This window comes from Epinephelus fuscoguttatus, linkage group LG23 (assembly GCF_011397635.1).
Source record: "Epinephelus fuscoguttatus linkage group LG23, E.fuscoguttatus.final_Chr_v1".
Classification (NCBI taxonomy): domain Eukaryota; kingdom Metazoa; phylum Chordata; class Actinopteri; order Perciformes; family Serranidae; genus Epinephelus; species Epinephelus fuscoguttatus.
In genome coordinates this window covers 14,447,264-14,463,280 of record NC_064774.1, presented here as the reverse complement: position 1 = coordinate 14,463,280, position 16,017 = coordinate 14,447,264, and the positions used below count along the sequence as shown (strand labels likewise).

Here is a 16,017-nt window from a genome sequence, read left to right as displayed (position 1 = left end):
CGGGACGTCAGCTTACATCACATCACGCACAACAGGGTACTCAGGGTGAAGGCACGCAGTCAAATACTGACAACTCTTTTTTTTTTCCAAGACAAATTTGAGCTCTTACACTGTATCCTTGTTTGTCTTTTCTATGTGGCCTTAAGGGAGTTTTCCTTTCAGTTGCATGTGCATGCGCTAGTTCCTCCAGGCCTTGTTAGATTTTTACGGTGAGCGAGCAGAGACAAAAGGCCCCTAGTGAGTTTAGGACTGCCTACATCCACTTTGTGCAAAGAGACGTTCCTACATCCAAGCTCTTATTTCCTCTCTCGTTTCATAGTTTGTAGTCCAGCTTGTAATCCTCTTCTTTCTTAAGATCTTCACCACAACTAATCGAACATCCACCCATCTATTTCCATTCTGTCAGCCCTTCACATAGAAGCAGCTTCACTCGTATCTTCTGCAAGTTTTCCATGTCAAGATTACAGGAATTATAATCATCCAGATATGTTTCTCTCAATTTCCTGCCTTAAAGGAACAGTGTGTAAGATTTAGGGGGATTTAGTGGCATCTAGTGGTGAGGATGGCAGATTGCAACCAGCTGAAACTTCTCCCGCTTAGAATTTCATCAGTGTTCATTGTTCAGAAGATTTTTACCAGGAGCTGAATTATTCACAGAGGTCTCTTTCTCTCTAAAACAAATGGGCCAGGTGATTAAACTGGTAAAAATAACGAATAAAACTGTCACATTACAAATCAGAGTTTTGCTTATGCTGTTTGGCATGTTTGAGACGGATCGCTAGCCCCGCACCTGCTAATCTGTGCTCACCTTTTCTCTCTGATAACCTAAGATCCAGACAATCAGGAGGTGTTTGCTTATCCACAGAGGTCAAACAAACGCATCTGGTGATTTAAACCAGTGTTTCTCTGATGCTGCTCTTTGCGGAGGAGCTGCTAACTACGATGGCCGATGCAAAAACGTTAATGGCCCTATATAGAGCCAGCATTTGGTTGGTCTGTTCTGGGCTACTGTTGAAACATGGCGGTGCAACACGGCAATCTCTGTAGACAAAGACCTGCACCCTATGTAGAAACGAGTCATTCTGAGGTAACAAAAACACAATGATTCTTATTGTCAGGTGATTATACACTAAAGAAAACTTATTATATTAAATGGACTAGCACTTCTGTTGCGCGTTTCTAGTCGTTTGAACACTCAAAGCACTTTCACACTACCATTCAGCACTTTGTCCTTGTCTTAACTATCTGAAACCAACTGGTTGCATGTAAGCACAAACAAATAAGGCACGTTTCAGACTTTGATCCAGTTATCTGTCAGCCTATACGTGTGACTTTGGGGATTCCACCAGTCTGGTCATCAGGCTGGCGTCGGTCAACATCAGGGCTTCTCAGCCTGTAAGCAGGTTGTTGAGGTCAGTATATGATGCCGATCACATGATGGCTGAGCAGACTAACTCCACTTCAACCACGCTGATCCAGGCCGTCCTAGCCAGATGCCTCTAAACCTCTCTGATCTGATTTACTCAGCAGTAGTAGAGTAGGTCCAATTCAGGGGAATGCATGGGTGGTTGTTAGACCGAAAACCTGGAATTTCTCCACCCATCAGACACAGAAACGTCTGAGCAAGCACTTGTCTGATGGTCATTTCCCACCTCATTGATCATAGTAACACAGCAAGGCCATGTTCATTCAGAGAAGTTGTATTATTGACTGTCGGCAAGCCTGCGCGTGCACTGATGTGGCTTTTACCCCTGACGCAGGCTGAGCAGAATCGCCGCGTCACTGTACTAATGCACAGGGGAAAGAAACAGAAGCTTCATTTTGTGAGCGTGTCTTTTGTGTACGTGTCCACTGAACCGTCGGGGCATGATGCTGGCGATGTGCTCACATGCAGCCCCCTTCCGTTTCTGTTTTCCGTGGCGTCACCCTCGATTAGCCTCACACTCTTGATTTGGCTGATGGGTGCCAGTAGTGCAGCATCATCAGGAGGCCTGATTTATCTCATCAGTCAAATTCCAGTTTCCCTTCCAAATAAGCCACACTCATTCTGCTCTGCACTTGTGAGCTGGAAATGTTGCAGTAGTGTGGTTACTGCAGTGTGGAGCCGCAGTCTTATCTCTGTGCTCTGTTGTCTTCATAGACTGACACTGCTGGATTATTGTCAGTGAATGTTTTCTCTCTCTTTCAGGTGCTGATTTATTTAAACAATATAATTATGCCTTTGCTGAGGCGCTCAGTTTGCAGCACTCAGATTTTCATTGCTGGACACTGGCTGGAGACTTTGCAAAATCCCTTACTTACATTTTTGTTCCATATTTATGTGTATTAGCAGTCAGCATTTCTACTACTACTGTATGTGTGGTGTGCTACCTAGTGAATTACCTGTTGGTTTTTCGCTCAGGTTTGTTCCACATTTCTCCTGCGTCAGACCATGAATCACCTACAGTGGTCCATGAGGGACAGAAATCTCTCTTACAAATGGATATTTAGCATCTGTTGTCTTTGATTAATGAGTCTGCCATAGAGTTTTCTCAAAGCTTGAATTCTTTTCTGACCCAGGTTACAGAATGTACAGTTCAGGGACCGGGTGCACCAACAGGGCTTACACATGGTTTTAAGCTAAGTCGGCTATAACCTGGCGTTTTAAGTCTGACTTAATAGTTTCAAGGGGTTGCACCATCTAGACGTAAGCCATCTTCTTGTTAAGAGGGTGTAAATATTAGACCTAGTAAGAGGAAGTTGTAAAGTCAAAGTCTCTACATATCAGCAGCCTTATACACAACACAAGAGCCACAAACTTTAAACAAGAAGACATATTAGCTTCCCTGCTAAAGTCTCCCTTCTATCTAGCTAACTCACAAACATGAACACGTCTTGTCCACTGTGCTACATTACAGAGAAATACAAAACCGTACTAATGAACCTTCATTAATATAGGCCTATATTTTATCTACAAGAGCACGTCACACACTGAGCGAGCCGCCTGTTAATGACGCTGTGGGCTAATGGGCATGTAGCTACTTCCATGTTTCAGATGATACATCATGTTTGCAGTCGACCAATGAAGATGAGTTTACATATCACCTTGGGTTCGTCCTTCACCTTCTCAAAATGATCCCACACTTTGGATTTCCTGCCCAACATGTTATTAACTAGCCTGTGGAATAACCGCAGGTACCAGCCCTGGAAATTAGAGGCCGTACACATGCCGCGTCTTTAACCGCCTGAAATCCTGAGTGCAGAGCTGATCTTCTTCCAGGTGCTGTTTATAAGTGTGTAGGCCTATCGTCCGTGGGACAGATGTAAAGCTCTGGGTAGCCTTGCACTAACATGATCAACTTTTCCGTATTTATCACAGACTGGATAACACTGAATGATTGGTTTGTAACGTGACTCCTGTCTGACTGCTGAGCATGGCCACTTCCTGTGTCTGTCCTTTCAAATCAAATTCCCACATGGTCCAGACATATAGGTTCTGATATATTTTGACAAGGCGTAGCTCCTAACAGAGTTTCACTTTTGTTTTGTTTTTCTGCCATGAAGCGACCAATGAAATCATGCAGACTAATGACCTTTCTGGTCAGCTATTGAGGGAATAACCACAATTGCGTGTTCATATGAACGTGCATCACTAAGACTGGGCATAGTTAAGATTAGGCTTGTGTGGTTGGTATACTAACCTTAAGTTCATTCAGAAGACTGGTCTTGACAATAATGGATGTAGCAGTCAGGACCAGACTCAGTAAAGACCAGATGATGGAGCACGGTTGAGATTTGTTCATTTTGACTCATGTAGACTCTTTTAACTAATGAATGAATGAAATCTTTATTGTCCATTATGGAATTTGTTACATGAGCATACACCAGGACACACACCTAAAGGTTCACCAAGATAGACCGCAGAGTCATTACCATAATTGTCTCATTAAATGAGTGGTTTGAAAGGCCTTTTAAAAAATCAATATAAAATACAGTGTCTTCAGTCTGTATTAATCCCTGGGTTTTTTTCAGGAGACATTTTGGCTATCTTGACTCAGACGGGAACAGGTTGTTCAGTCCCTTCAGAGCAAGATTTATGATGGTCACACTTCTCTGGCTGCAGAAGTAACTACATCAAGCAAAGTTTATATCCTGTCCTCATCTCTCTGTCCAGATTTTTTTCCTGATGAAAAGATCCTTCCAGAAGCTGCTCCTCATGCTCCTCATTGCTGTCTCTTCTCTCCTCACTGTAGCCCTCATTTATCAATCTAACCTACAAAGCAGTGCAGATTGGAGCGCAGAAGGCATATCTCACCAATCGCAGTGTCAGAATGATCAGGCGTTGATAAACGTGGCAGCTGGAAACAATTGTCGGTTTAGAGGCCGCACCTCATCGCTAGAGTTTACAACACGGAAAGGAGAAGGAGAAGTAATTAATATGTGGCTGCAAATACTAAGATGCCAGTCAGAATGTGGTCTACTAACAATTCTCCAACTCAGCCAGATTAACTATGCTGCACTGCAATCCCACTCTGATTCAAACATTCGTACATGATCTGAGACCTGACGTGAGATGTGGTGGTAGCCTCTGCTCTCGTCCACATTGATAAGTGTCAAGCTTTGCGTGGAAATGACCGTACACAAAGTTTTCTGTCGTCATGTTTGTTTCGTAAATGAGGGCCTTTGTGTCCAGGAGCACAGCTCTGCTTCAAGTTAACCAAAATTCCAATAAAGGTTTGTTTTGGTGTGAAATGCACGCTTCCTTCTGCGCAGTGATATGGTTTGCAGATTTAGTTTGGTAGGCAGAAAATAGTTCCTACATGAAACTGCTCACAGCAAGGTCTGTGGATTATCGTGGGTAACCAGGTCATGATTTCTGCAAAGAGACATTGCTGTTGAGTTTTTCAAATGTATTTTTAAGCATGTGTCATCTAGTTCTATTATATTGGAGAGAAGACAGTCATCTCTACAGCTGATATCTCCAACACTCAGCAGCTCAAATCGACTCTAGACTAAGAGGGACAATATGTACTTTTGATTTGGGGGTGACTGTCTCTTTAAGGGTTGTAGGTCTTGCTTCATTTCAACCTAAATAGCTCACTCCCTAGTGCTTACTACGCAGATGTACAAACTGATGAGTCAGAGGAAAGTTGATCCTATAACCACGTAAACATTTCCTTAAAACACTTCAGTAGAAAGTCACACATGGCTCATAGCTCACACTGTTTTTATTTTTGCCCTCAGGTGTCTGGTCCGTCTGTTGACAGGTTCAGAAAGGTCATATCTCAGTCCTTTAAAAAAAAAAAAAAAAAAAAAAGACATACTGCTGTTGTCGAGCGAACGACTGAGTCATCCCACTTCCCCTTCACTTATACACACACACACACACACACACGTATACACACTATCTCTGGACAGTCCAGACTGTAGCCGTCACTCTCACATCAAAATGGAGAATGATAGTATCAGCCTCCCTGCCAGGCCTGACACTCTCTCTCCTGCTGACTCCACAACAGCAGCTTACACAGTCACTTTCCCTTTTTACTCTCTGAACAGTAGAAGCGTCGGCTGGTCAGAGGAAAGCTACACTCTGCAGTTTTGTCCCTGATTCCTACAGAAATTCTCACCAGCGGATTTATTTCTCCTCTCCCACATCCCATCAGACATCAAAGGCTGTGATACGAGCTAATAAGCTGTACTTTCTCTCAAAGGCTGTGTCATGGCCCATATTAATGTGGGAAACAGGATTTAACTTCTGCTTATGCCTCAGTTATTGGGGACAGAAACGTGACTAGTATGCAAGAGCATTTTTCCCAACTGTATGTAATTTGGCATCATCTGATTCTCGCTGATTATGATCTTTCTCACCTGTTCTGGACTCACGTTCAGGAGCATTTAGTTGTGTAGCTCATTTTGGAAAGGGTAATGTCATGTTTTATGGAGCCATCAAAGGGATTTTTATGTTTAAAGCAGATCAGAGGGTCAACAGCTATGAATGAGGCCTTGTTTTAAAGTCATGACCCTGCCCCAGTTGTAGTTACGCTCAGGAGATTTGCCGTTCAAATGGCCACAAGATTATTAACATTCCTGCATTCACACCTTTTATCTTCAGCGGTGTGAGAGCCAGTAAATGAAAGCATGTGGAGGTTCTTTTGTTTCATATTGTTACACATCACAGCGGTCATTAAAAGGCACACAGGGTGGGAAGTTAACCGTCTTTTTGTTGTGTGCTCTTAAGTGCCACTTTGGCAGAAAACCAGCAGTCATTAGGCGGTTCCTTTTTATCCAGACGTTACATTTATCTGGTGAAACAGTTAAATGTGTGGCCTCAGTGTCTTATCACAGGATGATAGAAAGGTCAGCAGCAACATGTCTTGACTAACCACATGGCACTGAGTGAATGAATGAAAGATCGTAGCAAGGGAAATGGAGATGTTCTGTGACAAACGAACCATATAACAACATTTATACAGCCTCGTTTCGATGCTATACGCATAACAACACGGGACGTGGTATGAGTTTATCTTGCAGGGTGTTTTCAAAGGACGAATCAGTGTCTGACAAGAGAAATATTTGTTTAGAGAAGCAAGATTAGTTTGTCTTGAGAATTGAAATTGCAGTTGTTTAAAGCGGTGGTTCCCAACTGGTGGGTCGTAGGCCCATTCTGAATGGACCAAAAGTGACTTGCAATTTTTACGTACAGTGAATTTCCAGCACAGAGCTTTAATTTTGAAGTGCTGTTTTCTGCTGTAGAGTAAGTGACTCACGGACAGCTGCTGGACAGAGACAGCAAACTAGCTCAAAGACATGGCCAAACGCTAGTATGAAGCTGAATGTATTCACCCGTGGGACCTCAAACTCATGACTCAGGAGAAATATGGACCCCATGGCTGGACCAGTTGGGAACCACTGGTTTAAAGAGTTACCCAGCACCATCTGAAAATGTTATTATTCTTTTGATACTGATAATTGAAGTCTCAGCAGCGTCCCTTCAATCTCTCAACAAGAAATGATCTGTGCTTTATGGCTTGGTGTTAGTTTACTCTTGTATAGTTAAATGCAAAATACATGTAAATGGACCTGCTCTTGAATAGCACCTTTCTAGTCACCTGACCACTCAAAGCGCTTTCTACACTACGAGTCACATTCACACACAGGTGGCCGAGGCTTGCATACAAGAAGCCACCTGCCACACCGCTTTAACACACTCACAAAACTGATGGAACAGCGGGAGCAATTTGGGGTCAGTTTCTTTTAGGATACTTCGACTTGCAGACTTGTGGATGACCCGCTCTACCTCTGAGCCACAGCCGCCCGCATGTCAGTCACCGGGGCAATTGTTCTGTTATCTCTTGGCATACGTCAAAATTTGACCACATCCTTCCCCTTCTCATCTCTCAAAATGATTACCTGCTTGTGTATTTCAGTTTCAGTATGTTACAAACGCTTACAAAGCTTTCGTCAGGAGACTCCTGTTTGTCAGTGCCCTCTCCTGGTTTCCTTTAAGTCCTTGCGACTCCTTAAGTCTACTCTTTCCTCCCGTTGGTGTTTCCTTCTTCCTTCTCTGACCGTCCAGGGCCAGAGAGTCAGAGAGGGGTGCCTGTCTGGCCCACATGAGTTGGGCATGGCTGCCGATAGACCACTCGTCTCCATGCTGACTGTGTTACACTTGTGTAATGGGACCACTCTTGTGGCTGTTTGAGAGGACTGGGCTTGCCCTTCTCTGTAGCGGCGGGATACCCAGCTGTCTTCCAGAGACTGTGAGCCTCCTATTCCACCTCACTTAAACATAGAGGACCCAGGGGCGTGTGGGCCAGGGAGAAAAGCCGGCCGTGGTTCCCTGGCGTAGAACAAGCCTGTAGCTTTGCCTCCCCTGTCCATCCTTGGGCATGAATCAAAAACTTAAACAAATTAAAAGTGTATGACATAAAGATGCTGTTGCAATACTTATCACTTTGTTATTTTCATTCGTTAAAAGTCACCAGAATGCAGGAAGAACTCTGTATTTTTGAGGTCTTAAGGTTGGCAAGTATTTCTAAATACTGTTTCACTACAGTTTCCCTCAATGTGGTTGCTCTCAGCAATATTAGTAAGCCCGGATACGTCCTTTGTTCAGTGCTTTCACAGAGCAGAGATAGTCCCAGCAGCAGTACATGAGCTCTGTTTGTCATTTGTCATCATTTGGCTTCTGCTTTGTTTCATTTGGTGGAGTCAGATTCACTGTTAACACACACACACAGTAATTACACCCATTTTTCTTATTGATTAATCACATAATGCTGGATGTACACAGACAGGAGAAACCTGCTGTACTTGTGATGTATCACTGAATTATGGTGACTAACAGTGCATATTTTTCTTTGTTCCTTTGAGAACTTAAACAGAAGCTTTAACTGTGGCTCTGTGGCTCCCTTTTGTCTTCATCACACACTGTACCGCCTTTGTGTTGCACATGAAGACGCACATATTTGCGTCGTCACAAGTGGGAAGATTAGACTCAGCTTCTCGGACCAGTTTAAATGCGCAAGGACGGGCTCTCCCTAATTTATCGAACACACTTTGTGCCAGATTAAACACAAGCGTTTTAAAGTTGATGAGATGGCCCTCTTATTGGAAGAGGATTATAAAGATTTTTGATTATCCCATTGCTGACTCAGAAATGTGTCGTAAAATATTACAGATTTCACTTTCTTTTATAAAAGAAACTTGTCATCATGCAGCCTGGGAAGCATAATAGAGTGCCCCAGGAGTGAGTCCTAAAGCTGAACATGAGGTAGCATCTTAGCACTTCTGGTTTCCTCGTATCAGAGTCATTGGGTTTTTGATGCCTGAAATAAAGTCTGTGGTTGACACAAGATGAAGAGACTTCCACGTTTTGTTCTACAACATAAAGTACATCAGTAAATATCCCACTTGTGAATATTGAAGCTTTTATGTGTCTTAAAAAATGCAGTCGCTATCAAATGTCTAAATGAGACTACAGAGCATCATCACGCCAAACATGGCTTTACAGCCATGCTGTGGGGACGACGTAGAGTTATGCACCCGTGGTGTAGTTTGTTTATGGCTTAACGTTACCATTTTGGCTTAAAAAATCATGAAAGTAGTGTTCATCAACAACTCAAGAGAACCAGGGCCACACTAACTTGCATGTCAGTCTACAGAGAAACGTCATCCTCTGCTGGAGCCATGAGATCCTGTGATGTTTTCCAGATAACAGGCAGAGAGAAACGGCCTTACAGCTGCTTCTCCTCGCTCAGTTATACTGTGTATGTTTTCATATGTGTGCTGATGTGACTCAGTATGATTTCTTTCCTTATCTGTGCGTCCACCCAGATCAGATCAGATCTAACCAGAGACAGTCAGTGTCTCGTGTCATTGTTAAGAGCAAAGTCACTGTAATCATCTTTATATAGTATCAGCACATTCTTCTAAAGGGCAGTGGACAATGTTTACTTTGTTTTTTTTTTTGTTTTTCAATCATTTATATGTGCTGTGACTAATTATACTCATGTCAAAGTAATTACTGAACTGACTGCACTTGATTATGGGGCCTATAGGCAATCACATTGTCTGGCATCCTGTAGGCTGATACAATCAGACCAGCGCTAATGAGACTGCCAGACATCCTAGCGGTTGAACAAAATGTACTCTTATAGATATAACATGTTGCTTTCCTGCATTACACTGTCTATAAATGACTAGCCCAAGTTGTGCACTTACATTGTTGAAGAACGTTTCCACCAATGTTCAAACCTAGAGAAATCTGTCATTTTATTCAAGGGCACAGTTCATGTCCAGTTTAAAAGGTCCAGTGTGTGGGACGAAGGGGGAGATAGTGACAGAAATAGATCGTAATAAGTGTGTTTTCTATTTTGTACAGTCAACTGATAATAAGAAATGTTGTGTTTTTGTTGCCTTAGAATGAGACGTTTATATCTACACAGGGAGCAGGTCGTTGGCCACAGAAGCCCTTTTTAAACAGGAATTGTGCAAATTTGCAGGAAAGCCCAATCAGTCTTTTTTCAGCATTGGCAGTGTAAAACTTTTACTTACTTTTGTTTATACAGAATGCGCCTTTTTCAGGGCAATGGGGGGCGTGAGCAAGTAACAAAACATGTAGCTCAGCGTGTGACATAAACAGTGACGTGGGAGGGAAGCTGCGGCTGGTCAGTCCTCTGTAAGTCGTCCCGTTCTTCACCGTCCCCGTCATCTGATGGTTAATGGCCTCTTCGTTTGCGAGGACAAGGAGGGAGCGCAGTTCCTTGTCTCCTCAGTTGCTCACCTTTACAGTGTCTGTCAGGTTTGTGTTTCCCTCTTGCTACTAGCTGCTCGCTAATTCCTGCTATCAGCTGTTTCCTGTTTATCCACTGCCAGTGGATTGCACGTGCGGCATCATCAACAGCTCCTCCCACAAGTCATCAACAGCCCCTCCTGTTGCAGAAGGCCGCCTCTGTCTTTTTAAACTAAAAGGGTTCCGCCAATGTGACTACCCTACGAGGCAGAAAATTGGGCACCTCGGATCAACTCGCCAATCTGGCTCTGTGTGTCTAAACGCTCGCAGCTTGCCAGCAAAACGGCCCAACATTCGCGGGAAATCTGGCAGTGTAAAAGGGGCTAGAGATTGCCATGTTGCACTGCCATATTTCTGCAGTAGCCCAGAACAGACAACCCAAACACTGGCTCTAGATAGAGTCATTTGTGTTTTCCTGTCATTGTAGTAAACCGTTTTTAAATCACAGGTTCATTTGATTTGACATTTGTCTGTTGAGCGGATGTCACCATCTTGCTGCAAAACAAATCTATCTACAGGTATAAATAAAGTAACCTGAACCTGAAGAGTCATCTGCAGATAATTCGGCTCCTGGTAAAAACCTCCAAAACAATGGACACTGAAGGAATTCTAACCAGGAGTTCAAGCTTGGCACATGGGAGAAGTTTCAGCTGGTTGCAATGTGCCATTCTCACCACTAGTTGCCACTAAATCCTACACACTGCTCCTCTAAGCCACATTTTTATAATACATTTTTTAGATATTGGTTGCTTTTAACCAAACAGCTACCAGTAAAAACCTCCTGAAGGACGAACACTGAAGGAATTCTAACCAGGAGAAACTGACCACAGTGATAGCATTGCTCCTGTCTTTTGTTAGTGTTTTGATATAGCGGTAGCAACTCTTAGCGGCAGAAAGTTACATATTGTATGTGTAAAAGGACAGGGGAAATTTAGGGCCCCAAAAGAAAACAGCAAGGAATCTGTTAAAGGTTATGGATATGACTAAAAAGTCAGAAAGAACTTTAAATAGAAGTTGCTAATTTAAAGCTTATAAATGTAGAATATAAAAGACCATCTGCAGACACACACATCCACCTACACATAGTTATCTACGTCTCACAGTAGAGCAGGAAAACTAAACTGCTCTGTTCAGGTGCCTGTGAGCAGCTTACTTCGCCCATTGTAGGCGTGACTGTGTGTATAAACATGGATTAAAGATTACCTCCAGGTATTTCAGCACAGTTTACTCACCCAAATGTTTCAGCACTGCAGATAAACCTCCACTCCCTTTATTGCCGTTCCAGACGAGGTGACGGACTGCAGGCCTCATTTAGAGGGTTTTCTCAGAGTAGCTGTGTCGTTATCTCTCAGCGGTGACTGTGTGTTTAGCTCCGCAGTGTTTTCTGATGGGCCAGATAATCGAGGAGCTTTAATGTGCAGCCAGCAGCAGGCAGCGCTGTGATGGATCTCTTTTCTTTTCAGGAGCAATTATGAAGATCAGATGTATGGCAGAGCAGCTTTACCAAATTATTAGATCACAAGCTTTTCTTTAATACATACATTTGATAATGCTTGTTCTTTAGTGATCTTTGTTTCAGAGACAGACATGACTTGCCAAACACAGTTACTCTGTATGTGTCTACTTGCATTTACATTGCTTTCTATACCTAAAAAGTTCAATGCTAAATTTGAGTTAAATAACGATCGAATGCAAGTCGACCTCTCGTCTACTGTGTTGGAGTGGGATGGTGCTGTAATATACAGACTTGAAACGGGAATGTTTTGGGGGAATTCTTACACTCATCACTCTCTCTGTCTGTCCTTCCTCTCTAGGGTCTAACTACGCCATGTCTAACGGGGGCGGGGCACCCAGCAGCAGCACCCACCTGTTGGACTTCCTAGAGGAGCCCATTCCTGGTGTGGGGACCTACGACGACTTCCACACCATCGACTGGGTCCGTGAGAAGTGCAAGGACCGTGAGAGGCACCGGAAGGTGAGTAGGCCGAGGCCCGCCAAATATTCAACCTTTAACCTTAGAGTTCTCTGTGTGTTTTAGACGAGCTCATTCATACAACGTGTCCTTTGACCACGCCTAAGATGCCAGTTTTCTTCATCAGATTCGGATGGTAGAATAGGTTTGCAAACCACGTGTTGGACCATTTCTTTAACTCTCTGAAACTGACATTCACATTCACTAGTTGCGATGATGTGATTGGTCAGCTGTATGGAGGTGAGAAAAGAGCCAGTGTTTGAACTAGCTCTCTATTTTCCCCATGTCTTTACACATCTACTCATGGCACCTTTCACAGCTGAGTGCACACTATGACTGTCTTCAAGGAGAGACTGTCTGAAAATGTGCACCCCATATTTCATCTATATGATGGTTGTCTTTTCACTTCACCTTCCAGTGTTGCTAACAGCTATACACATTTTGGATTTCTATCACAGTTGGACAGCATGTTGAACAAACTACTTTAGTAGTGTAACTCCACGTCAGAAAACCCAACAAGCACTTTGTTTAAATCATGCTGAAACCTTTAGCCTTAAAGGATAAGTTTGGTATTTCTCATGTTTTTGAGACGAACACTATTTGAAATTGGTCCAGGCTGCAATGTAACCACTTAGGGCAATTGTGCACCGTCGATTTACGTCCATTAAAGTGCTTGTTTTTGCCACTGACAGGCTCAAATTGTTATTCTAAGTGTCTGACAACATTATGGAAATGATCCCTACAGAGATAGACCTTTCTGTTTAAGAGTATGATCCTATTTGTTTAACCAGAAACTGCCCCCGAAATTGCCATTGTCAAACCCACCAGACTCCATTTAAATAAACAGTAAATTAAGCGTCTATAGAACCAGCATATTTTCATTTCTAACTGTGTGAAATAAGGGTTTATTTAAACCAAACCAGAGTTGGTTATTTTTGCGACAGCACAAAGAGGAAACAAGACAGATTTTGTGAGTTTCATTTTGATTCTGTCGACTCTCAAATGAAGTGTGTTTTATGATGAAAAATTACTGTTTATTCAAATGGAGTCTGGTGGGTTTGGCAATAGTGATTGTGGGGCTGTTTCTGGTTAAACAAATAGGATCATACTCTTAAACAGAAAGGTCTATCTCTGTAGGGATCCTTTCCATAATGTTGTCAGACACTCAGAATAACAATTTGAGCCTGTCAGTGGCAAAAACAAGCACTTTTAGCGGTTGTAAATCAACGGTGTACAAATGTTTCGCTGACTGTACCAAAGAGCATTGTGAAAGTGAAGAGTGCTCACTCTACAGCAGAATCCGAGGACCAAAAAGTACACTGCACAGCAAACTGACTAGCAAAGACAATCAATTGAGGGGTCTCTGACTGGCAATTTGACTCTCCGTCTAGCGCTAAAAAACACCACACTTACCCTTATACAAATGAGTTTGTAATGGCAGGCTCAAACTGATACTCGGCAGTTCATACAGCTTTCCACATTAGCTGGTGTCAGCTAAAAAATCCAGTGCTAAACAGGAAGTAATGTATAACACACTTCCTGTGGAGCAACAGTGTGTTTGGGCCACATAAGAAGAACTGGGTAGTTATGTAGGATCAGCAGTTTAAGCCTCAGTAGCTGAACAGAGAAGGAAAATCATCAACAGAAAGTCCAAGAAAAAATAACTTTAATATCAGAAGCTATTGCATAAAGCTTGTTTTTGAGCTTTCAGCTACATCTCTCAGTCTTCATTAGCATGAACTCATGAATGAACCACACTGTACACACACTAAATTGCCGGCTTCCTGCCTCACATCTCCAAGTCAAGAATACAACCTCTCTCTGTCAACACTTCTATCCAAATATTGAAACAGCATTACAGCCCTCTTTCCAGAAGTGATTTAGTGCGGTACTCCTCGAAATTATAACTCTGGGAATTTTAATTTTATTTGAATACTTTGTCAAACATTGTCTCAATATCCTGGTCGTACCTGTCTCACGGTAAATAGAGTTATTAACCGTTTTATTGAGGCAACAGAAGAAATCCTGCTGCTAGGGTAGATAATTAGATTGCTCATCATTTGGGAGTAGTTATAAACCTTTGATCTACTTGTATTGCTGCCAGTTTAAGCCATTTAATATGTTGTGTTTATGTGTGTTTTTAGATCAACAGTAAGAAAAAGGAGTCAGCATGGGAGTTCACAAAGAGCCTGTACGACGCCTGGTCCGGGTGGCTGGTGGTGACACTCACCGGCTTGGCCTCAGGTAACACACACACACACACACACACACACACACACACACACACAATACAAACGCACGCACATGGCCATTATCTCCTCTGCTGGTGACTCTCACATGCTTCGCCTCAGGCAGCTCACGCTCAGTCTTTCTCTTGGTCTCGCTCAGTCCTTTGCTTTCATTTAACCACGTACACAAGCGTTTTCTTTCGCCTGCAAGAGCCTCACCGGAGAGTGTTCAGTCCTCATTTGTCTCCCCTTATTGAGCCTATGACAGCTGATAAAGATCCATCTTACCTAGAACATGTAAAATTTTAATTGTTGCAAACTATCACTGATTTTTAATACGTTATAATAAGATGTAGATGTAGATATTTCTTGTGATATCCTCCTGAGACCCTGTCTCATCATATGAGGACATCACATTTTGGGTTTACTTGACCTTATACTTCGTTCTACTTAACTCAGACCTGTTGTCCTCGTTCGTGGACACTTTTTGTGCCATCTAGTGCTGGTAAGAGCACAATACACTAATCCATGTAAAAACAAAATGGCAGCCATCTCTGCCAAATCAGTCTGCAGCCGGTCCCGACACAAAAGTGAACAAGGTCCAAAACCTGATCACATTTTATGGTCGAAACTTGTTTAATTATGCTTAATAATGTTTGTAGTTATGGCAACAGATTTGACCAATTTTAGAAACAGTAACAAGCTGAGACACAGGAAGTACTCATTGGAAGACACTGGGACTTTATTATCGCTTCGTTTGAGGACATTGGGACTTTATTATCGGTCTCAGGATATCCCTGTGGTAATTTGGTCAGAAAACCTTATGCTTTGTATTTACGTAGCTAAATATTTAGGGAGTGTGACTGTAGGTGACCGACAGTGACCAACAGCTGACCATTGGCTTGGTGTGTCGGGGCCATTAGGAGAAAGATGCAGATAAAGGAGTGCAAAAAGCCTCCATGTTGCAGCCTGAACTTTGTTAGGTTAAGTTTTGTTTATCGTTGACTTTACAGACTAACTTAATGACAGGCTCGTATAAAAACTTGTAGCATAACCAGCAAGCTAACTGCCTCTGCCTCTCTTTCTCCTTTCTCCACTTCTTCTCTCCTCCCTGCCTCCACATCTTCGCTCCTCTTTTCATTCCTGGTTCCCTCCTCCTGCCAGGTGCTTTGGCTGGCCTGATTGACATTGCTGCTGATTGGATGAACGACCTGAAGGAGGGCGTGTGTCTGAGCGCCATGTGGTTCAACCACGAGCAGTGTTGCTGGACGTCCAATGAGACCACCTTTGCTGAGCGGGACAAGTGTCCTCAGTGGAAGAGCTGGGCTGAGCTAATACTGGGACAGGCCGAGGTAGACTGGGACTACATCCACATCCAGCATTTTAGCACAGTTTAAAAATGAATCTTTATACATACTAACACGTTTAAAAACACACATCAAATGACCACTATTGTACTCTGAGGATGTGCGTTCTGGGTTACGCAGGAAGCAGATTGTATACTCTGCAGTTGGTGGCTTACCCTGCATTCATGTGGTGTTGGA

The 16,017-nt window shown here is 42.9% G+C and overlaps 1 protein-coding gene across 7 annotated transcripts in view; it reads left to right on the top strand.

Moving 5' to 3' along the window:
• The window catches only part of clcn3 (chloride channel 3), a 113,093-nt gene that overhangs the window by 74,633 nt on the left and 22,443 nt on the right, over positions 1–16,017 (top strand). For all 7 annotated transcript variants that reach the window (XM_049569588.1, XM_049569594.1, XM_049569591.1 and 4 more), the window contains 3 exons: positions 12,088–12,248; positions 14,390–14,489; positions 15,638–15,825. In XM_049569588.1, coding sequence (XP_049425545.1) covers positions 12,088–12,248; positions 14,390–14,489; positions 15,638–15,825 — 449 coding nt within the window. The remainder of the gene's footprint in view (positions 1–12,087; positions 12,249–14,389; positions 14,490–15,637; positions 15,826–16,017) is intronic.